The 25,029-nt window shown below is 40.7% G+C and overlaps 4 protein-coding genes across 6 annotated transcripts; 1 reads left to right on the forward strand and 3 right to left on the reverse strand.

Moving 5' to 3' along the window:
- Window positions 1–108: 108 nt before the first annotated feature.
- Window positions 109–9,269, forward strand: slc22a18 (solute carrier family 22 member 18). 3 transcript variants are annotated; one of them, XR_005097544.1, is made up of 11 exons: window positions 109–657; window positions 5,610–5,707; window positions 5,780–5,925; window positions 6,022–6,154; window positions 6,407–6,519; window positions 6,680–6,790; window positions 6,862–6,962; window positions 7,069–7,170; window positions 7,439–7,559; window positions 7,622–7,852; window positions 7,942–9,269. XR_005097544.1 is itself a non-coding variant. In XM_037247576.1 (11 exons), exons 2-11 carry the CDS (start codon window positions 5,391–5,393, stop codon window positions 7,798–7,800), a joined length of 1,047 nt encoding a protein of 348 aa, XP_037103471.1. In that variant the 5' UTR covers window positions 665–1,130; window positions 5,336–5,390; the 3' UTR covers window positions 7,801–9,269. The 3 variants fall into 3 exon arrangements, 2 of the variants coding, with proteins under 2 accessions (XP_037103470.1, XP_037103471.1); XM_037247576.1 differs by lacking the exon at window positions 109–657 and adding exons at window positions 665–1,130; window positions 5,336–5,416 and having other exon boundaries at window positions 5,863–5,925; window positions 7,622–9,269; XM_037247575.1 differs by having other exon boundaries at window positions 7,622–9,269.
- Window positions 8,818–11,985, reverse strand: ndufs3 (NADH:ubiquinone oxidoreductase core subunit S3). Its single transcript, XM_037247577.1, has 7 exons — window positions 11,875–11,985; window positions 11,419–11,481; window positions 10,912–11,009; window positions 10,048–10,197; window positions 9,628–9,753; window positions 9,424–9,543; window positions 8,818–9,091 (listed from the first exon to the last, which is right to left on the reverse strand). Exons 1-7 carry the CDS (start codon window positions 11,927–11,929, stop codon window positions 8,921–8,923), a joined length of 783 nt encoding a protein of 260 aa, XP_037103472.1. The 5' UTR covers window positions 11,930–11,985; the 3' UTR covers window positions 8,818–8,920.
- Window positions 11,986–12,214: 229 nt separating this feature from the next.
- ptpmt1 (protein tyrosine phosphatase mitochondrial 1) lies at window positions 12,215–16,013 on the reverse strand. The gene is made up of 4 exons (XM_037247578.1): window positions 15,766–16,013; window positions 15,266–15,346; window positions 13,474–13,665; window positions 12,215–12,843 (listed from the first exon to the last, which is right to left on the reverse strand). The coding sequence occupies exons 1-4, from the start codon at window positions 15,982–15,984 to the stop codon at window positions 12,709–12,711; spliced, it is 627 nt and encodes a 208-aa protein (XP_037103473.1). The 5' UTR covers window positions 15,985–16,013; the 3' UTR covers window positions 12,215–12,708.
- A 480-nt stretch (window positions 16,014–16,493) lies between these two features.
- prc1b (protein regulator of cytokinesis 1b) lies at window positions 16,494–25,020 on the reverse strand. The gene is made up of 14 exons (XM_037248105.1): window positions 24,867–25,020; window positions 24,562–24,694; window positions 23,232–23,354; window positions 22,660–22,893; window positions 22,257–22,427; window positions 21,373–21,522; window positions 21,124–21,271; window positions 20,883–21,019; window positions 20,608–20,703; window positions 20,384–20,530; window positions 20,198–20,308; window positions 19,975–20,097; window positions 18,471–18,644; window positions 16,494–17,573 (listed from the first exon to the last, which is right to left on the reverse strand). Exons 1-14 carry the CDS (start codon window positions 24,875–24,877, stop codon window positions 17,502–17,504), a joined length of 1,830 nt encoding a protein of 609 aa, XP_037104000.1. The 5' UTR covers window positions 24,878–25,020; the 3' UTR covers window positions 16,494–17,501.
- Between the last annotated feature and the right edge of the window lie 9 nt (window positions 25,021–25,029).

A 25,029-nucleotide genomic window follows, 5' to 3' on the forward strand; every position in this document is an offset into this window, starting at 1 on the left:
CTGGGTCATTCTCATTTTTCAGACTATTTCAGAACCCGCGTTTGAATATTTCTAAACATCTCAAATAAACCGAATTAAAATAGTTGAGGTGGAAACACAAGTGTACGTTTTCTCGAGAAGCAATTGAATGCGTCTTGACCGAAACGTTCAGGTCCTTTGGGAGATGCTCAACCTCGATCATTGATTAAGACCAGTTTTAGGATTCCGTGAGAAATCCGTTCTTGTTTTTTCCCCTGCTGTTTTGACCGATAAAAAGATGACTTAGCGGTTTATGAAATGTTTTTCGTAGCGCTTTTGCTTCACGTTAATTTCCTTTGCAAATCCAAATTCATATACTTTCAGTTTCCGTTCCAAAGTTCAGCTATTAACGAGTTTGTTTGCTGTCTCTGGCAAAAGACCGAAGTAACGCACCTCTTGTCTGAAGTTGAGTTTGACTCAGCAACCTATTCGTGGGATAATAATACAATACGTTCTTTATTTTTTTTTAAGCTTTATGCAAACATGACAGCAAGAGTTGAAACCAGCGAGGAAACTGCTTCAGTTAGCTTTAAGGCTGACGCGGCGACTCATTTGAAGAAGAAAACAACTATTTACATCGTTTATCTAATCGCCGCTCTGGACATAACATGGATGTTTATACAGTTCTCAATAACTCCTGTAAGTGTTTCTGTAACGTTGGACAAGAAAGTGATTTTTTCCCTGATTGCCGTAAAGTAGACGCTCTTCCGGAAGTGACCGACGTCCATATTTCATAACCGCATTAATTTTGAGCAAACTAGAATCCACCATACGCTGCAATGTTAATATTGGTGACAGTTTATTGTGATATTTTCAACCTGTGGATAAAGCACTGTTGATTTTCACAAATTTCCCTGTGCATTCTAAGATTAAATCACTGTTATGCTCGTTAGGAAAAGATTAATAATGCAGTGGGGGCATTTGTTACCTAGCTGGGCCTACAGTGCTGATTTACCTGACTTAATCTACCTCTTAATTTTATTAATACATCACACTAGAGGTGCTGGTTTAGTTTGGTGAACTAATCAGCCTCCCAAATGCTGGTCTCACAGTTCTGAGGATCATGCTCAGGCGCCTTGGATGATACAGAAGAAGGTTATGCATTTATCAAATAATAATAATAATAAACTTTATTTGTATAGCACCTTTCATACAAGAAATGCAGCTCAAAGCGCTTTACAACAATGAAAGAAAAACATGAACACATAAAAACAAAACATTAATGTATGCATACACAATTAATAAAGTGAGTTTAAAATAGGAGCAAGCTTTAATAAAAATAAAGAATAAAGCTTTAAGAAAAGGTAAAAAATAAAGATAAAATTAGGCTTAAAATGAAATTTACAAAACGTAATTAGTTAAATGCTCGGGTAAAGAAATGAGTTTTAAGTTTTGTTTTGAAAATATCTATGGGCAGTGTGTTCCATAGTTTGGGGGCGTAATTAACAAAGTCTGTATCACCGATCTTCTTTCTGCTGTTGCTGGGAGCCTCCAATAAACCAGCAGCAGATGACCTTGGAGGTATGTAGCTAACAAGAGAGTTAGCAATGTAGCTTGGTCCCTGCCCGTTGAGGGCTTTGTATATAAGGAGAAGGACTTTAAAATCAATTCTAAATGTTACAGGAAGCCAATGCAGAGCAGCTAGAACTGGTCTAATGTGCTCTCTCTTCTTGGTCCTGGTTAATAGGCGAGCTGCAGCGTTTTGGATGAGCTGAAGTCTATCAGTGGTTTTTTTTCGGGAGACCAGTAAAGAGTGCATTACAGTAGTCAAGCCGGCTTGAAATAAAGGCATGAATCAGTTTCTCAGCATCATTTTGATTTATGAACGCTCTTACTTTTGCTATATTTCTAAGGTGGAAAAATGATGTTTTGGTCACCTTGTTAATGTGGGACCTGAAGCTTAGCTCTGAATCTAAGAATCTAATCTCTTTTTTCTCGGTATGACGCCGTGAGTGGCTGCCTCCCAGCAGTGTTCTCTCTTTTCCTCTTTATTTCCTTCTTTTCTCCTTTTTCTTTCTGTCTTTTTGTCCATTCGGCGATGCTGGTGCCTTCTACCGCACCTCGGTATCTCTTCGGATCGGATATTTTTTTTTTTTCTTCCTGGGACCGGGATCTTCGGTCGAGACCGGCGTAACTCTACGACGGCTTCCTGCTTATCCGGCCAGTGATGACCGGGTCCCTCGCCTTGGCCTTGCAGCCGTAACCCCTGTGGGGAGTCCGCTCCCTCGTGCTCGTCGGAACCAACGACTTTCGCCATGCTAGCCCCGTGGTGAGCATCTGCACGTGCCCCGACTGGGTGCCCAGGACGCTGCTCACACGTTTGCCTGCTTTGTGATGTTTTCACCGATTCACGACCACGGTCCATTGGGCGCCGTTGAACTGGACTGCCCTTACACCTGTCTATGGACCCCGTGGAGGCTATTTTGTGTGTTTTGGGGTGTTCTCTTGTATTGGGGGGTGCTGGTTGGCCGCTGTTACTTTTTTTTCCTTTGTCTTTTAGCTTTGATTTGCTTTGATGGCTTTTATCTTGAGCACTTTCTGACTTTCTTTGTGGCGCCGTTGTGTGGCAGCCTTTTGAGAGCTCATTGAGTTGCGCTCATGCCATCTGTGTGTGTTTTGTATACCCACTTGCTGGGGCCTGAATTTCCCCACCCCTGGGGATCAATAAATATTCAATCAATCAATCAACCAGTTTAACACAGTCCGAAAGACCGACTAACCTTTCAAGACGATTGATTAGGATATCATGCTCAATGGTATCAAACGCTGCACTTAGCTCTAAGAGGATAAGAATCGACACCTTGTTTTCATCAGAGTTTAGTCTGAGGTCGCTGATTATTTTAGTAAGATCAGTTTCAGAGCTGTGGTATGTTCTAAAGCCTGACTGAAATTCCCCCAGGATATTGTTTTCTTTCAGAAACGAGTTTATTTGCACTGAAACTATCTTTTCAAGTATCTTACTAATGAAAGGAAGGTTGGATATCGGCCTATAGCTGGTCAGTACATTTCCATCTAGGTTGGGCTTCTTTAGTAAGGGTTTTACCACAGCTGTTTTAAAGGCATCTGGGAAGATGCCTGTTTGAAAAAATGTGTTTATAATGTTCAGGACATGACTTGAGACACTGTTGAATACCCGCTTAAAGAATGCTGTCGGTACAGGGTCAATACATGAAGTGGAGGAGTTACACTCAGTGACAGTCTTGCAAAGCTCATTCAATGTAATACAGGTGAATTTTCCCATGGTTACACAATTTTTATAGGATTTACTGAGATCATCTATGTTTATATCAGCAACAATACTGGCTCTGATTGAAGTTATTTTACTAGTGAAGAATAATGCGAGTTCTTCACATTTTGATGCAGAGAACTGTGGGGGTGTGGGGGCAATGTTGAGTAGTTGATCAATAGTGGAGAATAATATTCTAGAGTTTCCAGTATTCCCTGGAATAATCTTAGAAAAGTAATCCTTTCTTGCCAGACATATTATTTTATTATAAGCAGTCATGGCGTCTCTGTATATATCACGATGAACTGTGAGTCTAGTTTTCCTCCATTTTCTTTCAGCTGCCCGACAGACTCTCTTGGTTTGCCTAACATTGCTATTGTTTAACCATGGGGAGACTTTTCCTTTTAACCTTTAGCGGTGCAACAGTATTCAGCGCAGACAACAAGATATCATTGAAATGTTCAACTATGTCATTTAAAGAGCAGTCATAGTTGTATGGCTCAAATGACCTCATAATATCAGAAAACTCTGCTTCAGCCTGCTCATCTAGGAATCTCTTTTGAACTAGAATTTCCCTTTTAGTCTGTGTTAAGGTTAGCTTTACATTATAAGATACACAGTGATGGTCAGAGATAGGCAATTCACATACAGAGACATTATCAATGTCTGTTGTTATTGTTGGATTTTGTCCACAATTTAGGGAGCGCGCTATCTGCGCCTCACGGCAAAAGCCATTGCCAATCACCTGTTATCCAATTTACTCACTGCATGCTCGTTTGATTTCTTCAGATTTAGGAAAATGCTAAGACACTGAAGCAGAAATTAGACTTACACAGGTTGGTTGAGTTCAATCACAATTCTTGTTAAGAAAGCTCTGTTTTCAGGAAAGTACAATACACGCTGGGCCCTTCAAGAGCAGAAAGTCTCCATTCAGAAAAGGCAACGTTCAAGGTTCTTTGGTCTGCTTATATTCAGTTGCTCATGCCGGTGTGGGCTGAGTTTGATGGGTGATGAGTCTTTGGGGTGGAGCAAGTTCGCAGTAGAGTTTGATTCCATGGGAGTGGGTGCTGGTTATGGACGATTCGGTGTGTGTGTGGGGGCTGCCGTCTTCCATCCTGTCTTTCGGCCTTGGTGATCATCTTTGGCCGAGTCCTTGGCTGTCTCCCTCTGGCACCTGCTGGTTTTATCTCCAAGTGACCTTCCTGTAAACATTCTGCTCCATTCTTACACTGTCGCACCTCATCCATTCGTCATTCTTTCAATTTTGTCATTTTGTACGGAATTATGTGAGCTTTTGGCTGTGACATCATCAATTTATTAATGTTCCCTGACTATGCAAAGTTTGTTCTTTTGATACTCCATGTCTTTGCTTACATCATTACATTCTTAGTTTAATCATGCTTCCAACCGTATCTCTTCTTTGTTAGGCAAAATATTTCCCTCTGTGCAGAGCGTTCAGTAGTAATCGAAAAGCTGGCGTCTGTGATTGAGGGGGAGGTGGGCAGGGGGATCGTTGGGTCCTCGATAGGCACAGAGACATCCTTCGAGTGCCTTGGGTGATCTGGAGCAGTGGGTCTGATGGAGGGGGGTGTGCAGGAGGGGGAGTGTGTGCTGTCCTTGATGGTCCACGTGGGAGGGGAGGGAAAGGAATCCTGTGAGGGGGGAGAGGGATCCTGGGAGGAGGGAGGGGGGGTGATTGCGTGCTGACGTCCTCGGTGGGCTATCCTTTGTGCGTCGCCAGCTGTCTTCTCTTATCTTTGATAGGACACCATGTCTCTGATATGGTGTCCCAACAGCGTGACAAATGTTGGCACTGAGTAGCCTGGATCCGTAGATGTTTGGATGTATCCCATCCGGCTGGAAGCGGTCTTTACAATTCCAAAAGATATTGAAATTGTCAATAAACTGTATTCCATGTTTGAAGCACTCCGATGTCAGCCATGCATTTAGGCCAAGAAGTCTACTGAAAGATTCCGTTCCTTTGTTTAAGGTTTGGAATGGGGCCAGAGATGTACACACACTGTGACTGATGGTCATCCAGTATGTTTAGCAACAGGGTCAAGTCTTTTTTCAGAATCTCAGACCCAGTTTTACATGTTTTGCTGTTTGAACTTGGCTTGCTCTGACAGAACATCAAGATAGGAAAATGCAGCTAGCTGCAAGGCCACTGAGTTGAATTTGAAATTGGATCAGTTAAAGAAACGGCCCCATTGATTGAATATTTCATACAGATGATTTAATTCGTTTTAAATAATGGCCTACAGAGTTGAAAAAAACTGAAAACTTTCCATGCTAGCTCAAATAATCAGTGTTTCTCATTTTTGGCAATAGATGTGTTAACATTTCTGTTCTATGCTTCTAACAGTATTTGGCGAAGAAATTGGGATTTGACACTTTGTGGGTTGGCTATCTACAAACTACAGTTGGTGTCATCCAGTTGTTTGGGGGTCCTTTGTTTGGAAGGTAAATACAGACACCGGCGTCATTTAGATGTCGTGATCAATGTGTTGTTGTGCTTCATTTATTGTTTGTTAGGTTTGCAGATATTATCGGGGCCCGAGCGGCCCTCTCATTGGCGTGCGCTGCAAATATTGTTTTCTTCATTCTACTGGCTATAGCAGACTCTCCGGCCATGCTTTTTCTCCACAAGCTTCCCACAGTTGTCATGCATGTCCTACCAGGTGAGCCTCTCACACTCAACATCCACTGTTACATAACTTATTTTTATATAAACATCACCAAACGAGCCTAAAAAATGTCTTACTTTCTGTCTGCAGCTTCTCAGATGGTTGTAGCAGATCTTTCGGAACCTGAAAAACGCGCCGACGCACTTTCCAAACTAGGTCTTTGTTTTGGAATTGGAATGATAGCTGGCTCCACTTTAGGTGGCCATCTCGTCACAAGCTATGGGTGAATGTCACACTGTCACCTAATTCGCACTGTTGCTCGTTTATTTCTCCACGCACCACCACTAAGTGTATTTATTGTATTAATCAATTTGTATCTCTTCATCTTGAATGAATGGACAAAAAAACAGCAGACCATGAATAAAGTGTCTCATTGAATAGGAAGTGATTACAATTGATTTTGAATGTTTTTTTTAGCAGATGTGGGCATTTTTATGTTGTCCGGCTAACGCTAAGTTTTCCTTGTATTTCTCAGGGAGAGATTTGCTGCGTATGGTGGTGCTGCAGGCAGCGCATTCAGTTTGCTGCTGGTATTAAGCTTTATCCCTCAAAGCACTAAAGTTCAAAGTCCAGCAACCAAAACAGATTGTAAGACTCACGCACGCTCGCACACTCGCACACACACACTACCATGTCAGAGTTCGTCAGATGACTTATGATATGTTTGAGCGTCGTCAGCCATGAGAATGTTTCTCATCACTTTTAGTTATGTCTCTCATATTTATCATATGCTTTGAATCCAATGAAGCCGAAACCAAAAGGAAGTCTATATTCAGCCTGGGCGAGATCACAAGACTCATGAAGTTCCCAGGCGTGACGGCAACCTTTCTTGTGAAGATTGTTACAGGTTTACCATCAGGTGATGATTTTTTTTATTTCGAACTAAACACGAAAACATTTCAGTGACAATTTGTGGTTGTCTTTGTTCAGGCATTTTCCAAGTGATGTTCTCCATAATTGCATTGGAATTTTTCAAGTTGACAGCTGAGCAAAATGGATATATAATGGCATATTTTGGAATAACCCAGATGGTGAGTCAATAAAAAAAAAAAGTACAAATGTTTTGAATGTAGAGTTAATATTATTTTACTGCACTGACTATACCGCGGCGTCATAAAATCCCAAACATTTGTTCAGGTGATTCAAGGAGGAGTGATCGGGCGACTTACAGCAAGATACAATGAGCGTTCACTGCTACTTCTGTCTATCGGAATTTCCGCTTTTGTGGGCCTTGCTCAGGTACACACAGTACTCACACTTTGAAAAAACACAAGCACATCACATAATGTACCATGTTGAACTGGTCTGCTGACATTAATTGTTGTCTCAGGATGTACTGTCCTGGTTTTTTTTATCTTTCGATCTTCTTTTATGAATACACAATCACACATTGAAAAAGACAAATTACTTTGTTTTCATGTGAGGCACATCTTGTACCTCGGACTAAAAGTGCAGTCTAAATGCATCCTTCAAAAGAATGCCCTCTGAAAATGGCTTCTTCCTGCAGGCGTACATGCAGAATGTGTTCCATTTCTGCCTGACTGTGGTTCCCATGATGTTTTCTCTCAGTGTGTTTAATGTCATCACAGACAGTTTACTCACCAAGAGTGTACCTTCTTCTGACACAGGTGAGATCCTGCTCAAATGTGTTATTTCTGCAAGATGAGACCTCTTCTGCTTCCTTTTCCAGGCACAATGCTGGGACTGTGTGCATCAGTTCAGTCTCTACTTCGTACAGTTGGACCGACCATTGGTGGCTTTCTCTATGTGAACTATGGCATTTTCTCCATAGGATTTCTTCAGTTTATTGTAAATGGTGCTGTGTTTTTGTATCTGCTGCGGCGTCGACTCAACAAGAAAGCCGAATAAAAACAATGATACTTTTTATCACCTTTTATAACTAGCTGATAAAAAAAATCAGGTGGGCTGTTTCAACTGTAATTGAACTATTCTAGCGTATAATGTCAGCTTATTAGACACATTTCTAAATGTTCTACTTTTTCCACATAGGGCAGAGAAGCTTTAAATTTGTGGCAATTTCTCATTCACCTCAACAAGTGCTTTATTGAACATTTGGATGCTAAGCATCTACTGCTTCGATGAGGAAACATGGAGTGGATTGTTCCACTGCGCAAAACTGGACACTCATTGTAAAAATTCTGGGCTCCATCGGACGCTCGGTGTCTCAGGAGGTCTTCAGGACAGTGGGCTGGGCCTGCTCGGCTTCTGCATGATGGATGACCTGAGACGGAATCTCTTTTTGATTGACAGTATAAGAAGCGTTTTAGCGATCATGTAGTATAAATTAGCATTATATACCTATACAGAGACTATACTGATCCCCAACGGCATTCTTTTTTTTAAATGACTGGTGTGGAGTCTTGCAACTCTTCTGTCTTCTAAATATATACATATGGTAGGAAATGGACCTTTGTGTTTTATGCAACTAATTTTGAATTCAACTCCTAAAAGAAACGTTTATACAATCCTATATTTTATGCATTTGGTTTTGCATTAAACCTGCATTCATTGTAATATAGAAGGACCTATCGTCAACTTAATGGTTGCTATGTCCATCTATGTAAATATTTGTGAAATTACATTAGAGGCAAGGAATTTGAGATTTATTGAGGTTAGTTTTGAGAGCAATCTTGTGGGTTCCCAAGATATGATCACTACAAATTAGCTAACACATTCACTAAAGGCAATTTAAACAAAACATTTTAACTTGTGGGCTGATGAGAAAAGAAATGACTCAAGGAGGGTATTTGAGGGGAGATATCACAAACTCAAACATTTTACAAACCTATTTTTTGAAAGGATACCTTGTGAATTTTCAACCACAATGAGTCACATTATTGTGGCGTGTAAATAGCACAGCATTAATTCTTTTGTATCAGCACTTTTATTTACATAAATATTTCTGTTGCTTTGACAAGAGTCAGAAACTCTTGTTTTTTTGTATACACTAAAGGGGGTGGTGGGTTCATCACTTCTTCTCAGGAGCCTCAGCTCCAGCTTCCAGTGTGGGCGGAGCCTCCTTGGCCTCTCGATGAGCGGGAAACACCTCCCATGGTGTGTTCAGGTCAAACTTTCTAAACTCCTGTGAGAGCTCCACCGGCTCCGCTACTACACGCTTCAGTTCGTCGTCGTAGCGCACCTGGCAGAAAGACAGGATCAATTATTGGACAATTGTGAAATAAAAATGTGTCTTTGTCCTCTCTATTATACTGCTAGATCTTTGAGGCTAAAGTAGCTATATTTTAGTTTTTAATTTCACAGCTGGGATGGCTGTGATTTTATGCAATCTCCCACTGCTTATAAAGAATGCAAATGAATGAAATTTTACAAAACAATTATTTTTATTTTTTTTTTAAATACAAACCATTTTGTTTCTCTCTTGCGTGCAAAGGTTTTATGATGGCAACGATTTTACTTAACATTATTTCCTCTGAGTACTTGGGAGATTCCATTGTATTAAAAGGAAGTCACCTCAACATATCCTGATAGAGGGAAGTCTTTCCTGAAAGGATGCCCCTCAAAGCCGTAGTCGGTCAGAATGCGTCGCAGGTCAGGGTGGTTGGCAAAAAATACACCATACATGTCCCAAACCTTCACGTGACAACCACAAACGTGCAGTTTGGTAAATCGGTGATGAGTACGTTTGGCATTGGCATTGAGTAGTTTTTGACTCACCTCCCGCTCATACCAGTTGGAAGCTAAGAAGACTGGAACAGTAGAATCCACTGGCGTGAGTTCATCCGTATATGTTTTAACTCGAATACGAGAGTTGTAGCGTAGTGACAGAAAATTGTACACAATCTGAAAACCAACACACAACACAAAAAAAATTGTTTCTTCTAGTTGTGGCACATATCTAAAGTCATACTGCCTATAGCATGCAGATTGGGAGGGTGGGGTTTGCTTGCTTCCAAAGTGCAATTTGTATTGACAATTGTCAAAGCAATCAATTGTCAAGCATATTCAGCAATATGCATTGTACTGCTCAGTCCTACTCCTTGCAATATTTGCCGTATCACTGACATTATGAGATCTTTGTTTGAGAAAAAAAAAAGGTTCTTATTTACGCAAAAAGCAAAATAAAAACTGCTGTACCTCAAAGCGGTTCTGCCTTGTAGGAATGTCGACAGCTGTTAGGTCGATCATGTTTCTGAACTGAGCGTTGGTGTGGTCCTTCAGGAATGTCAGCACAGGGATCACGCCATCAGGATGGATCATCACCTCCAGCTCATTAAAAGACGTCACCTAAACACACACTTTCGCAATCAGAACACTACTGAACTGGGCTGTTCAGTCGTACAATTGAACAGATGTCTTTATCTGAGAGCCAAAAAGAAGTCTGCACGTTCGGGAGTGTTATTTATTCAGGCTCTGGAATGCCCTGCCCAGTGACATCAGAGCAACGAGCTCAGTAGAAATATTCAAGAAAGGATTAAATACTTATTTATACACGCTTGCAATTTGTTAAACTACAATTTTACTATGGCTTCTACTCTATCTGCTGCCCTCTCCTTCGCAGCTTGGGGAAGGGGTGAGCTGATGACCGAACTAAAAGTTGCTGTCCGGGACGCTCTGAAGTGGACCAGTTCCTCGCTAGCGCTGCCATGATGACCGACGGCGTCTTCCTGGAGCGCTTCTTCTGATTAAATAGACTTCTACACTTCTTTATTCCATATCGTTTCGTATTACATTGAGAGCTAAATGTTGCCCACTCGCAACCCAATGTTGCAGCCTGGTCCTATCTGCGGTCCCTTCTTAAGGGTTCTCATCTTTCCCCAGTCGGGGTTTTTCCTTGCCCTTCTGGAGGTCAGGGATGTCATTAATAATAGTGGCCATATGTGTAAAACACTAAGACTTCATCGATGTCTCATTACATTTGCCCATATGGTCTCCATACAGTATTGTCCCATGTAACCATACTCTTGGATCAGAGTGCATTTACTGTTGCATTGAACAGACCTGAACCTGCTGAACGTATTTGGGCATCATCTCAGCCACGTACTCCCCAAACGCTGTCAGCTGGTTATGAGTGACTGCATCCTTAGGCCGCACAGTGGCTGCAGAGAAAATGCAAAGAAGTTGGAAAATGTTCATAAGCGTTCACACATCGTCCTCCAACTTCACAGACAGAACTTGCTCTTATAATTAAACACTAACAGAATATTTCAAATTAGTTCTGCTTTAAATGCATAATTTGAAAAAATATTTACATCGTTTGTATTATATAACTAATTGCATAACCCCTAACAATACGCTGCAGTTATCTGTTTACAACCAAGTTCTGTTTCTACTGAAGCGAGATAAATACTGCCCTGGCCTTCTTCTGCTACAGGACAGCATTAACAATCTCCAAATGTCATATGCTGGGACAACCACAAACTGATGCCCATTTCGAAATCACACTTTCAGCATGTTCAGTGATTTCCTAACGCGCTGTCAAAAGCAGTGCGTTCCAGCAGTACTTACGTTTTGTCTCAGCAGTGGAACTCTGCAATCTACTCTGCTGCAGCAGACATGAAGACCTTGCAACTGGACACATTAGAAGGCAAAGTAAATACGTGTATTGTACACATTATTCTCCTAGACTGTAGCACCAGCAAGACGCAGTGAACTTTGACAGCCTGTGTTCACTAGAATTGAATAGGACAGGAGCGCCCTAACACTAACGGAACAACACAATCATAAGCGAATTCAAAATTGCCCCCAAAATCGATGACTTAACGCGTCATGTTAAGTCAACATGCAGTGCGCAGACGAAAACCATATGAAGCTGTGTTGCTAGCATTAGCTAGCTCGAAGGTCAAATCTCGTGACATGTGGCAGTAATACTTGACTGTAACATTTACCAGTAGCACACTCAAACCAAAATCCTTTAGTGGCGTTTCGTCTTCAAGAGCCCATCATTGTGTACTGTTAACTTACTGTTGTAATTGCGTCCAAGACCTCCACGGACAAAGCGAAACAGGGACGCAGCCATGTTGACTCAGTGGTCGCTCTTTTCGTGTGAGTTTAACCTCTATCGCCACCTAGTGGACTGGGTGATGAATGAGTAATAGTCTTGCGAGTCCCAAGTTACTGTGATGTCAAACAAAACAAAAACAACAAATAAAACACACACACACGCACGCACACACACTTTTTAAATTAAAAGCTACTTCTACTGACTCATGTAAAAGGCTACATTAAACATACATTACATTATCAGATTCATTAAAGGCATACTAATGTATCTGATCACACTACTGCAGTTAAATGAACACAATTAGGCAGCATTTTGATATTTTATTCATGAAACAATGGCAGTATTTCAAACTACACACTAAACAATAGGAAATGTGAAAACATTAAAAAAAATGCACTGTTGTGCGTAAAACTGTTGTGTATAAAATATTAAAGGAAATCCCTTTTGAATTCACTCGAGACATTTTGAAAGGTATATATGACTGATGTTCCATTTAATAACTTGAATTACTTCACCCCTCAAAACAAAATATATTTTTCAGACTGCAAAGCAAAAACCACCAGGATAAGAATCTTTCAATATATGTTCATTTTTTGCTGTACAGTATTGGATTAACAACTAAAAATATGACCAATGCAGTAAAACTTTGAAAATGGTGATTTAAAAAAAAAAAAAAAAGTTCTAAATAATTATGCTCTCTTGCCACGGAGTGTACAAAACGGTACCAAGAGGAGACCAAAACCAAAAGACCAATATTAAGTATGGCCGAGTCAATCTGTCCAGCAGTCGGTGCTTCACCTCTGTTGGGAAGGAGCACACACCTGCAGATGGTATTTCCTCAGCATCTCCAACTGGGCCGTATGCACCATAATGTGGGGCCGGATAGACGCCAATTTCAGACATGCTTCCTCAGGGGTCCAACAGTGGAGCTGTCAGCAAACAAAGCAATCAAAATCAAACAGCTAACAGAAAGAAAAAAACAATCAGACTTCAAGAATAGAAAGAATATTTTTTTCCGTCATACGCCCTGAGTTTTGGAAATGAAATGTCACTATTTGACTACCATACTTTCAACAGTAGTTGTTGGTAAGATGCTAGTCTGCTGCCTGTGGTCTTCAACAAGGTTTCAAAAAGTTCATGTTATCTTTTTAAATGAAATCCTGAAGGGTGCGGTTTACATCAAAGTTGTGTTTTCAAGACACACACATAACCCATACTTGTTTACAAATTGAAACATACGTAGTCTCCATGATGATGATGATGATTATTGTTTCTATCCAAATATAGAGGCCATAAGCACAAAATAATCAGATTAAAAACCGAGAAAAAGAGAAAAATTCCTCACCATTATTCCTGTGTTTAGTCATAGTCATGCATACTGGTGGGGGCACAAACTATTTGTTTTTGAGTGTCCCTATTACCCCTTTTTTATCATTTGAGCAGAAACATGTATTACCTTAAAAATCTTCAATTTGTAAACAAAAATGCAAAAAGAAAAATATGAAAGCAAACATGTAAACTTCATGTTTTCTCAGATTCATAAGAAATTCTGAACTGACCCGTATGAGGTATGCAGCAGCTAGTGTGGCACTGCGGGAACGTCCGGCCTTGCAGTGAACATAAACGCTGTTTCCCTTCTCTCTGTGTCTCAAAGCAAACTCAACTCCTCGGTGCAGATTCTCTAAAGTAGGAACACCGATAAGATCCACCGTGCTCAGCCTCAGTTGCTCCACCCCAGCAGCCTGCCACTCCTGCCACACAACACAAGTATACATTACATTTACATCTAAAAAATGATTTTGACTATCATGAAACGGTGCAATATTACACCATCACTTATTTCAAATAGTGAAACTACATATTCGATGCTGCTAATGGGTTGAAATATTTCACATTCTGTGTAATGACTCTACACTGAGGTCACAAACCTTTGGACAAGGCCCTGGCCTCCGGGCTGAAGGTCGATTGAGTGTTTGAATAGATGAAAAGCATAAAAAAAACGATGACTTGCTTTTCAGTGTTTAGCTGCTACAATACAGATGGGGAAAGAAGTCTCTGGGTCGGAAGATTCTCTCACGACTAGAGATGCACCGATCCGATATCTGGATCGGATATCGGCCCCGATATCAACAAAATTGATGGATCGGGTATCGGAAAATGCAGCCGATCTGTGAGCCGATCCTTTCCTTAATCTATTGGGACGCGGGCTACGTCATACGTCAGCAGCACGTGTGCCGCGGGACACGTCATACGTCAGCAGCACGTGTGCCGCATGCCACGAGAGTTTTCTAAACAAACGCAAACATGGAGCGAACGAAAGAGTCAGCTGTGTGGAGGTACTTTAAACTGAACACGCCAACTAGCTCGACGGCAGTTTGTAATGTCTGCAAAGCTAATGTTGCCAGGGGTGGTGGTAGTACTGCCAGTTATAGTACTAGTACTAAGCGGAGCTTGTTTTCAGGGAGCACTTCTCATTGCTGCTTAAATGAGCATTTAGAGCATCAATAGGTCATGAGTGATGTGGAACGGCACCTCATGTTTACATGTTTACTATTTATTTTAATATTTGGTTACTGTGTGCTTGATCACCCTTTCTATATTTGCCCAGTGCAGTTTCAGCTGCAACATTTGTATTTTTTTTTAAGAAGTTTGTATCCTAATTTACTTGAATTTAAATGCTAATACACTTTATTGCTGCTGTTGCACAATTTTTGTTGCAAATAAATAGTTCATTGCATTAATCTGCTTTATCTTGTTACATTTTGTCTTAGGAATGAACTGTGTAGTCATGCCTGATGCCATTGCCTTTAGTCTTTTCTGTTCCACATGTAGAGGTATGTAGCTTGTTAAGTCAACCATAATATCGGATCGGTATCGGGTATCGACCGATACGCAAAGCCACGGCATCGGTATCGAAACTGAAAAAGTCGGATCGGTGCATCTCTACTCACGACGTAAAGCGTTTCGAATTATTACAGCTTCGATGTCGATCGGATTTTGAATGAAGGGCCAATCCATTTCTGGGAGGAGATGGGTAGGAACTCTGAGTCTCTTGTAGTAAACCTGCCAGCGAGCAAGTTACCGCAGTAACTGACCCAGAGTCTAAGTTGCCTCGCTTTCTGGAATGGATAACTCAGAGTTTCCCTCATTTTAGGGTTAACTTACTCAGAGTTTTCACATAACCCGCTTTCTGGTTCACAACTCACAAAATAAACACAGGGACTGTTAAACTTTGCATTCAGGCAGAACAGCCCTTGTGTCAACCTCTGACATGCTCCAAGATAAACACAGTCCTTTTGAGTGTCATTTGTGTTCCTTCAACTAACAAATAAGACTTTTTGATGAACTCACCTCCGCAGAGTTACAAAAGTATTTGGTCTCATAGTTCTCATTCATTGTTATAACTCCTCGGACGTTTTCAGAGTCCACCAACTGAAAGACAAAGAAAATTCACTTGTTCAGAAAGATATATTTCTACTGTTGTAAATTTGTGATAACCTCTAAATGTATGCAAATACATTAAAACCGTACAGACTCTTTTAGACTAAATACTTGCCCTTAAAGCCAAGAGTTGAATAGAAATATATACAATATTATCTATTTTATTAAATATGAAGTCATTTAGTAGGCATTTTCGCTAATCTGATCACTGTGGTCTGTGAGAAACATAAAATCGCTACAATTTGAAAAGGCCAGCATAGTGTACAGTATTTTGTATTTACTAGGTTTGCCTCAAAAGGATGCAGTACGGAATTATTTCCGCATATCTATCTATCTATCTATCTATCTGGTGAGGTTCAGTTACAGAAAAATAGAGGATTAATTACTTTACAGAAAAAGAGAAGCCATACCTGTTTGGTCATGGATCTGAAGGGCAGTGCTCCAAGCAGGACCGTTTCATCCACACGGTTAAACCACCTCCGTGAAGACACCTTCTCCATGATGACATTGTAGGCGAGTGTAGGGTAAAAGAACAGTCTTGCTAAAACTGCAGACATGATTAAATTACTCGGTCTGAACGTGATTTTCTTCAACCCGGTGTATTTCGGCAGCACACACGAGTGATGCATTAATGTTGAGACGGTGGCCCGCCCCCACTTTGTTGTTCCGGTTGTAGTTTAACTTCCGGGTAGCCCCTGCAAAATAAAGATCATTTAGTCTTATTTTTCCTATTTAATTAAAAATCTAAAATTCTTTTTATAATAGCTTGTCAGAAAAAGGGAAACTTCCTGATTTTGAAGTGAAGTGCGACATTTTAAACCTGTTATCATTTATGTTTAAGTTGCAATGGGTTTTAACATTATTTAGAAAGAAATTAGGTCAGATGAGAACGCTTGATAAATTGACACCGAATTTAACCACAAAGAAATGGCGTAAAGATAATGTTACTAAAAAGAATTTGTTTTTGCTCATGCATTTGGTTGCTGACAAAGCTAAATTATAAAAGCTATCATGGAGCACAAATAAAACACCCCCAGAGGCTTGTACAGTTAAGTGCACTCAAGTCCCACTTTGATTTAAAAAAAAAAAAAAAAAAGATGTAGCAGAGGGAAAATAAATAGTCATACACGAGGAAGTGTTCTATTGTCATTTGCTCCGTAATTTATTTACACCACATCCACCTCACATTTCAGAGGTGCAGGGTTGGGGCCATCCTGTGTGGAGTTTGCATGTTCTCCCTATCCCTGCGTGGATTTCCTCTGGGTACTCAGGTTTCCCCCCACATTCCAAAGCCATGCCTGGTTGGCCGGTTGACCACTTCAAATTGGCCATAGGTGTGACTGGCGGCCAGTTCAGGGTGACCCTACCTACTGCCAAAGACTGTTGGGATAGGCCCCAGTACGCCCACAACCCTTGTGAGCATAAGCTGTTTGGAAGACAACGAACGACGTGAAATACTGTTAGTTCATGTATACAAAGTGAGACACATCTTTTATATTTAGACGATGGTTTACAGGTCACTTTAACTATTCTGTCTTTTGTAAAAGCACTGTTATAGGACATATTTACATTTTAATAGGCTATTCAGCTTGTCCAAAAAACAACATTAGGAAAAGAAACAAAACAGTCGGTAAAAAAAATTAATACATGTACACACATTCATTCATAGATTGCAAACAGTTGGGAAAAATTCAAATGGAACAGTGTGTACAACTCCAGAATGAATTGGGAAAATGTTTACAAAAAAGTGCGAATATTTATACATTTGATTTGTAACCTTTACATTGCACAATTTCACAAAGTTCATTGCTTAAACTTCAGTTTGTAAAAGAAAATAACACCAACAGTAAAAAGACAAGGTAGCGTTACTATAACTTATGTTTCTCTGTTGACAGTGACAGACTAGGCAAACGTGTATGATAGCAGGGCTACTAATTAACCACATTAACTTCACTTAATGAAATAGTGTCACAATATATTGAGAAATGTGTATAAAGTAAAAAAAAAAGAAGAAGAAACAAAAACAAACATTTTTAAAATTGGTTGAACTTATAACGGAAAAAAAACACTAAACACTGGTGGAGTTCATCAAAGTAAAACATAATTGCGTATTTATAGTGGAGGTATCATGTCCAAAGGTGAGAGGTCAAAGTTTGGTGATGGTAGAGTTCAGGATGTGCTGCTGGATCTTTGGGTTAGAAGCTTTGGACAAGTCTCGCTGTCAAAAAAGCAAAACAGGACAATATTTAGAACCAAGAAAGAAACAAGTCATTATCATGCCCCTTTTTCTGTTGCAAGGAATGTACAGTGTGATCTTAAAATATTCACTTTCTCTGTGTGGAAAAAAGGTCTTTATGAATTTGCTGGATGACTGATGAGTTAATCTGGAGGCAGCATTTATTGCCACACATCCCAAAACAAAGTTAGATAGAATAATAAACACTGGAGGGTAAGTTAAAGTCCAAGCATTAAAAACTAACCCTTTATAATTGTACATCCTCACTTGTGAGACGTTTTACACATTGCACTTGGTTTGGAGGCAGGGCACTTAATGGAATGGGCAAGAAACATTTTGATAGCCTGTTGGAGCATTTGAGCCAAGCCATGAGAGACAACCTTTGCAAAGTTTCTTGACCTCAAAACACGAATACACAAATAAATCAATATCCTCTTTCAAGCTGCTTTCACCTAGTCACTGATATCACTCAGCCACAATCTGGCATACTGAGATGTCATCACAGTGCATTAAGGTTAATTAAGTTAGGACTTTTTTTTTTTAATGTCTGATTGTTGTAGTTAAGTGAACTACTGCATTGTTTTTACACTGACCGTTGAGAATGTTAAAAAGCTTCAGACAATCTCTATACACTTGACGCAAAATAAAACACTGTATTTTAACAATATCATTCGGTATAGTGTAAGAACCGTATGTCGTTTTCCAAGACATGGTATTACTACAGCATGCCAGATGAAGGATATTTTTCAGACAAAAGAGCATGCTTTAATTGACAGACATGAGATATACATACTCAAAGGGATTTGTTGGAGTCACTCAAGGAATGACGAGAGAGTTAGGGGAAAGAAAAAAAAAAACATTAAGACAACGGTCAATTACCACAAACTCCGAATACGTGCTGGCAACAGAGTTAAGGCTGATGTCACACTGCCGATGAGGAGAGGCCACCAACACACCACCAACAGGGGTTCCCCTTAAATGGGTGTCATTCTCTTTGTTACAGTTCTTCACAAGTGGATGGGGAGGTTTACTACCAATCCTTAGTGCAGGACCCTGAAAGAGACACATTCACCAGTCAGTCACAAAAGAGAAGCCGTTTGGGACATATTGCATGTCAGGATTAAATCTCAATCACTGAAACTACACACGGCACTGAATTCTGCATTCTAGTCTAGTTTTAGAAAAGAAAAACTCATGACATTTTAGAAAATTGTATTTTTGACTCTTTTCAACAATGCCATTCTATTTAAATCCCAAAGGAAGCAAAGCCAAATCCGATTGGTGCCTCATAGCCAAAAAATACATCCATTTCAGACGTAGAGACTGTGATTTGAATTATGTTCAACATATTTTCCACACTTTATGCTTCATGTTTCGAGCGCGATTAAATTATTGTCTATACTGTTTCTCAAAATAACTGCAGCTTCACGGCAGTCACTCTCCCTCCCAAGCGGTCTGTGCGCCTGTTTGCGCGGAGCGCATGGTGACGACCAAAATCGGACACTGATCTGGCTGCTCAGACTGCGCTCGCATTGCAAAAAATATAAAAGTGGCCCATTTCGGATTTAAAAACAAAACAAAAATCAGAATCGAAATTTTTGTACTTAAAAAATGTCCGAAAAAACTATTGGCCCCCGAGGCCCCTTCACTTTATCAAATCTGTCCCTCCTTGCAAAAGGTTTGGACACCCATGCACTACACTAACCAGGGGGAGATCATGCCGAGCCAAACCAAAGCGAATCGCGATTGCGCATGAATCTCCTGTTGCATTGTGGTCCAGTACACAATACTAAAGTTTTGTAAACCCTCCCCAATACTAACGCTACATAAACCTTTTCCTTAATAACCATTCCCATACTGTTCTGTGTATGTATTGTACCTTTACAGTAAATAAAATAAACACGTAAGATTGTCATGTGTCCCGACTTCTCGTGCACCGGTTGGTGCTTCTTCCCTTACGCATGGCCGTATACTGCCTCCTGTGCTTGAACTCAGACACGTCCGCAGTGACGCACATTGCTCAGAGGCACGCCCGCACTATCAGCGCTCATTGCCACTGTCGCAACTCTTTTTGCACGCCGGTGCTTAAACTTCGCACACAGCTGGCTGACGCGCTTCTCGTGCTTGTCCGCAGTGACGCACATTGCTTCAAACTACACCTGGCACTATTAGCATGTATTTAAACGCCGTTCTCCAGTCACTCATAAATTTGCGAAATATGGAATCCGCTATAGATGAAGCGCAAAGTGGCGAGGGGTTACTGTAACTAAATATCAGATACAGGTTGCATTTGGGCAAAAAAAGAACTGAGGAGCAGTGTGAACAGATTTAGTTTTCCAGCACCTGCATTTAAAAAAAAAAAATCTCAATTCTTTCCACCAACCTTGTTAGGAGTTAAAGGCGTCCTTGCCCGTGGCCGTGCCACCGGTGAACGACAGACAGTTCCACCACAGGCAGAACGCATCGTGCTGTTGGGTGTGGCCATAGAAGTACTGGACGTGGCATTCTGAGAATGAGAGGCAAAATTTCGGATTCAAAAAACAAATGACCACTAAGCTAATACCACAACAGAAGCACTGGAGGAAAACATATGCTTTTTTTTTTACCATCCCTCGTGATTTGTAAGGTTTAAGGTGGCCCAGCATTCTGCGCTTGGTGGTTTGTACGGCTGTTCCATACAACATATCCTCCTCAGTCTGCTTGCTTTTCTTCAGTTGCTGTTCCGAATTTGAAAAGAAGAATGTCAAATCATGCAGAAGCAAATCAGTTTTGCATATAGTTAACATGCTTACCCTTTCTAGTTTTTCTCTTTCCTTCTCTGCGAGATGCAGCTCCCACTGTTCCTCCACATACTGAAGAAACCTTTGGCCATTGACCAAAAACTCACTGCCCTGCTCACTTTCCCATGCATCAATCTGGGCTTTGAGTTTCTTTTCCAACTTAATAAAACAAACTTGGTTTATTATTATTATTAATATTATCAAGTGTTCAAAATTTTAGCACTGGTAGTTCTTACCTTTGGCAGCATTTTATGCAACTCAGCCCTCTGTTTCTCCTCTTTGAGCAGATTCCCACCTCTGTTTGTAAATCTCGATGGATCTGATGCTTTTTTCTGAAATAAAAATTCAACTTTTTATGTAAATGCCTTGCAACCATTGTGTTTCTACAACTTTTGAGTGAAATAAAACGATTTTTAAACTGAAATGAACTAGTGTGGTTCAGAGCAAAGCAACAGTTTTAGCTGCACTCACAATTACTTTTTTTCCTCATTTTTCAACATTCAAGACTCACTTCTAACTCCAGGAAGAGTCTCCAGCTTTCTTCCCACTGGCGAACACCATCAAAAAGCTCTTTGTGATCCTCGTAATACTTCTTCAAACGCTGAATCTCAGCATCATGCACACTCAGAAGCTCCTCAGAGAAATCCTCTAACGTATCAAGTTTTACATTTAGCACAAAAAAACCCCAACAACAAAGAACAACTTGTACCAACGACCAATATTTTTTACTGAATGGGAAAAAGTCAACTCACCGCTGAAATATGGGGAAAACGACTGCCGTTGCTCATTACTTAAGAAGCACTTCTCCCAAAACACAGCGATCTCAGAGCGGATGACATCTGTGACTCTGTGGATGTTATGTAGTTTTAGTTCTTCCAGATGATTTATCTCCGCTTGCAACTGAAATGGGAAACAAATGCATTAAAAAAACAAGCAAAAACTAATACAGTATTACAATCAGACAACAAAAATATAAATGGATAGTAAGAATGACATTTTACCGCCTTCAGGTTGCGCTTCTTGGACATGACCATGTGTTCATCGAAAGCTTGTCTCTCCTCCTGGGACACCTGCAACCTGTCCCACAGCTTCTGGATCTTCTCTCGAAGAGCCTCACATGCTGCCTCGTTCTCTGCCATGTGCTGCTCCAGCTGCAACCCATCCGTTACATCAGCCGTCGCTCAGGTTGTTTTGAGTAGCTACTAAATTCCAATCGGTTTTGAAGTGATTGAGGGCCATCTAAAAGCAGGCGTTCTCACAAACTTTTCCTCAGCTCCCCGTCCGGTGTAGGAAGGTTTTCACAACCCCTGCGACAGTATTAGTGGCGAGACACTGCCAGTGTGTCAGCGCTGAGGTCACCAAGAGCCTAAATATCTGACGCCATTCAAGTTGCAACGGGCAACAGATGTGCGAACAAGCAGTTTGGACAGGGCAAGCTCTCGCTTTGGTGAGTTCTGTCTGAAAGGGCTTAGTGAATTGTCCGCATCCATTTGCAATGCAGACATGGTGGCGGCAGCTTATTATTAACAGGTTGGACAGCATTCAGGGAGCTCATTTGCAAAACATTGCGCAAGATTCAAACTAAAGGCAATGCCTATACGAGGCATAAAACAGTCCCATCGATGACACGTTCAATGAGAATTTATATCCTTGAATTTAAAATGAAGTGATCAGGCCAAATTGATTTAAATGCCTTCATAAGGGCTCTGTGTGGTAGTGTAGTAGTAATGCCACACAACACACAATAGTAATCAGGTGTTTTTTGACACAATTCAATTGAAGTAAGGTCAAGTGTTTTGAATTTGATGAAGGAATTGGATTTGCATTTTCCGGCTCAGTCTTGAGCATAAGCATGTGTAAAGGAGACCAGGAAAACCCATCTCACCTGACAAAGAAGCAGTTTGAGTGAGGTAATATTATCACGAGACAGGCAAAAAGTGTCTTCATCCTCGCAGACAACATCCTTCTCAAAGCTGGTCTCTGGAATGTGATCCAGATCGTTCATGCACAAGATGATCTGCTTCTTGAGGCCCACAAACTCAGCGTACCGGTTTGTCTGTCCATAGAGAAAAGGGGAAAACACTGAAGAAATGACATTTGATTTGGTGAGTGTATTCATTTAATTCTCATTCTCGTCGTTTACTTCAAGCATTACGTGATTTGTCTCACTATACAGAAGCTACTCTGTCTGTCAAGCTGAGTAGGTCTGTCAGGTCTGTGTGTGCGTGCCGTCTTTAATTGAAGATTTCAGGAAATGATGGATGGAAATAGTGCAACAGAGCACCTACCTTCTCTGCATTCTGGTTCGTAATATGTTGTTGAAAGCTCTCCAGGTGATCCATTGTTGGAACAGAATGTGGGGAGATATCAAATGGAATGGAGCACAGGATGTCACAAAGCTCCTGGTCCTCCTCAAGCAGAGCCTTCAGCTGTTGCATGCGGCGAGTCTTCTCCTTTAGCAGGTCCTCGACTCGCGTACGAAGGGTCTTCTCCTGAAGGAGCATGCTAAGACCAGCCTGATCCTGAATCAACACAGAAATCACAAGAACATATTCAATGTGAAGTTTCCTCAAATTATCGTTAGTTTACTTTTTTGAGAGATTTCCTTTTTCAGACTAAACCACACACACCTACATAGAACCTGAAACAAAACGAACTTAGCACTGTGAATCTTCTAAATTAGGGTCCAGCTTCTTGGAATGAATTGTGTTTGAGCTTAAGGTTCGTACTGTACTGTACAACAAACTGCCTGGAGTTAAATATTACATAGCGATGTCATCAGTTTGGTATGGACAATTTGCTGACTGTAACACAGTATGTATTAGTGAACATTTTTAAGACATTGACAGTTGACACTGACTTGACACATTGGAATCTTAAGTTCATGACAGAGCTTCTCCACTTCAGTTTTGCAGTTCTGAATGCTGCTTATAACTCTGTTCCTCAGGGATTCTTCTTCTTTGATCATCATCTTGAGTAAGTCCTGGAGGACAGAATTATCATTTAGTTAACCGAATTGAAATCAATACACTTGAGCCAAACAACAAATTATTTGCTAAAGATTAACTTTCAATAGTATGACAAAATGTATACTGTATTGCAAACATAGCAGGATTAAAAAAAAAAAATAGTGAGGAACTCCAATAAGGGAGTTCACCCTATTCTAGACAAGCACAATTATTATCCATTTTGAATAGCTGGCTCAAAACCAGTCTATTTCTTGGCCTTGAACACCATAAAATTATGACCACTACACTTACCCGAAAGTGATATATAGTCCTAAATCACAGGTGTCAAACTCAAGGCCCGGGGGCCAGATACGGCCTGCCACATCATTTTATGTGGCCCGCGATGACAAATTGTGCATCAAATTCGTGTGTCATTACTAGAATTGAAAATTGTCTTCACTTTTAATAATACCTTTTTATTTATTTTTTTATTTTACCAGTTTCTACTCGTCTGATTTGAAAACGAGTTATTTGTCAGTTTGTTTTGTAGCTTTTACTGTATATAATATGAGGTGCTCATACATTTATTTGGGTTGACAGTCATAATGGCCCTCCAAAAGAAGCTATGACTACAATGCGGCCCGCGAAAAAAATTTGTTTGACACCCCTGGTCAAGAGTAATGAATTCTAAAAAGAAACATTGGTGCAGTTCGAACTTTTAAATTCCAGCTAAGATAAATAATACATGAACAAAAAGCTCAAAGTGTCATTCAAAAAGAAATATTGTGCGGTGTAGGCACCAGAGGCGTAGCCAAGCCGGGGCGAGCCGGGGCGGCGCCCCGGTTAGGACTCCCTGCGCCCCGGTTGGAAAAAAAAAAAAAAAAGAAAAAGAAAAAAAATCGAGCTTTTTCGATTCTTCATTTTCATGCCGTTTTTTTCTTTCGGTCTTGCGCGAATGTGCTTGCGCTATTCTATGTGCGCGATGTTATCCATTCACCGTTTGCCTCCCGGACGTTGTTTTAGCGATCAGCGAACGGCGTGGGTGATGTTCGATTTTTTTTCCTGTGGGCGTGCGCCCCTACTGGAAAAATTCCTGGCTACGCCTCTGGTAGGCACCGACACGAATTTACTCATCGCATTAGAATATTGCAGGTGCTCTTCAAATTTTAGGCAAGTGTATATGATGATTGCACCTTGAATAACATTCATGGTGCAGTTTCGATAGGCTGTAATATGCCTCACCTCAATGTGTTTCTTGACAGCATTAGTTCTCTGTAGCCTTTGGTCTTCTGGTATGCCAATCTCCTCCCAAATGTCCTTCAGGTAGACCAAGGCTTTGGTGAGGCATGACACAGACTCCGCTGCTAATACCTCACTGCAAAAATGACAGCATTTAGTTACGAAGACTACAATTGCTTTAAACCACTGAAAGGGGGATTCAATCAAATGCTGTGTTCGGTGCATTGGCCCGAAATCGTTTAACATATTTTATAAACATGTTACGGATTGTTCGATACCAGTACAAAAATATAAAATTAAAACCATACCTTTTTCTCATTGTTAACGGCGTTGCGACTGCCCCCGTTCGAATAAAAGAGATGAAAATGCTTCAAAAATAGGAAAATACGGATCAACTCTGGGACTCGCCTTCAATCGTCCGTTTGTCTCCGTCGTTCAAAACACGCACCGTGCAGAGTTCTGCTCTCCGAT

Source organism: Syngnathus acus, chromosome 3 (assembly GCF_901709675.1).
Source record: "Syngnathus acus chromosome 3, fSynAcu1.2, whole genome shotgun sequence".
NCBI classification, from domain to species: domain Eukaryota; kingdom Metazoa; phylum Chordata; class Actinopteri; order Syngnathiformes; family Syngnathidae; genus Syngnathus; species Syngnathus acus.

What these genes read in the sequence shown, in the direction of transcription:
- prc1b (XM_037248105.1), bottom strand. An exon ending in AAAGAGAAAAACTAGAAAGG is followed by an intron (nt 20,309 to 20,383) that starts GTAAGCATGTTA and finishes AATTCGGAACAG; the next exon opens with CAACTGAAGAAAAGCAAGCA. An exon ending in GCACGTATTCGGAGTTTGTG is followed by an intron (nt 17,574 to 18,470) that starts GTAATTGACCGT and finishes CTTTTTTGACAG; the next exon opens with CGAGACTTGTCCAAAGCTTC.
- slc22a18 (XM_037247575.1), top strand. Translation starts at nt 277, where the DNA reads ATGTTTTTCGTAGCGCTTTTGCTTCACGTTAATTTCCTTTGCAAATCC. An exon ending in TGTCATGCATGTCCTACCAG is followed by an intron (nt 5,926 to 6,021) that starts GTGAGCCTCTCA and finishes TTCTGTCTGCAG; the next exon opens with CTTCTCAGATGGTTGTAGCA. An exon ending in CATCTCGTCACAAGCTATGG is followed by an intron (nt 6,155 to 6,406) that starts GTGAATGTCACA and finishes TGTATTTCTCAG; the next exon opens with GGAGAGATTTGCTGCGTATG.
- ptpmt1 (XM_037247578.1), bottom strand. Translation starts at nt 15,984, where the DNA reads ATGCATCACTCGTGTGTGCTGCCGAAATACACCGGGTTGAAGAAAATC. An exon ending in ACTTTTGTAACTCTGCGGAG is followed by an intron (nt 13,666 to 15,265) that starts GTGAGTTCATCA and finishes GTTGTGTGGCAG; the next exon opens with GAGTGGCAGGCTGCTGGGGT. An exon ending in CTGCTGCATACCTCATACGG is followed by an intron (nt 12,844 to 13,473) that starts GTCAGTTCAGAA and finishes GTTTGCTGACAG; the next exon opens with CTCCACTGTTGGACCCCTGA.
- ndufs3 (XM_037247577.1), bottom strand. Translation starts at nt 11,929, where the DNA reads ATGGCTGCGTCCCTGTTTCGCTTTGTCCGTGGAGGTCTTGGACGCAAT. An exon ending in CCAACTGGTATGAGCGGGAG is followed by an intron (nt 9,544 to 9,627) that starts GTGAGTCAAAAA and finishes TGTCACGTGAAG; the next exon opens with GTTTGGGACATGTATGGTGT. An exon ending in CTCTATCAGGATATGTTGAG is followed by an intron (nt 9,092 to 9,423) that starts GTGACTTCCTTT and finishes TCTTTCTGCCAG; the next exon opens with GTGCGCTACGACGACGAACT.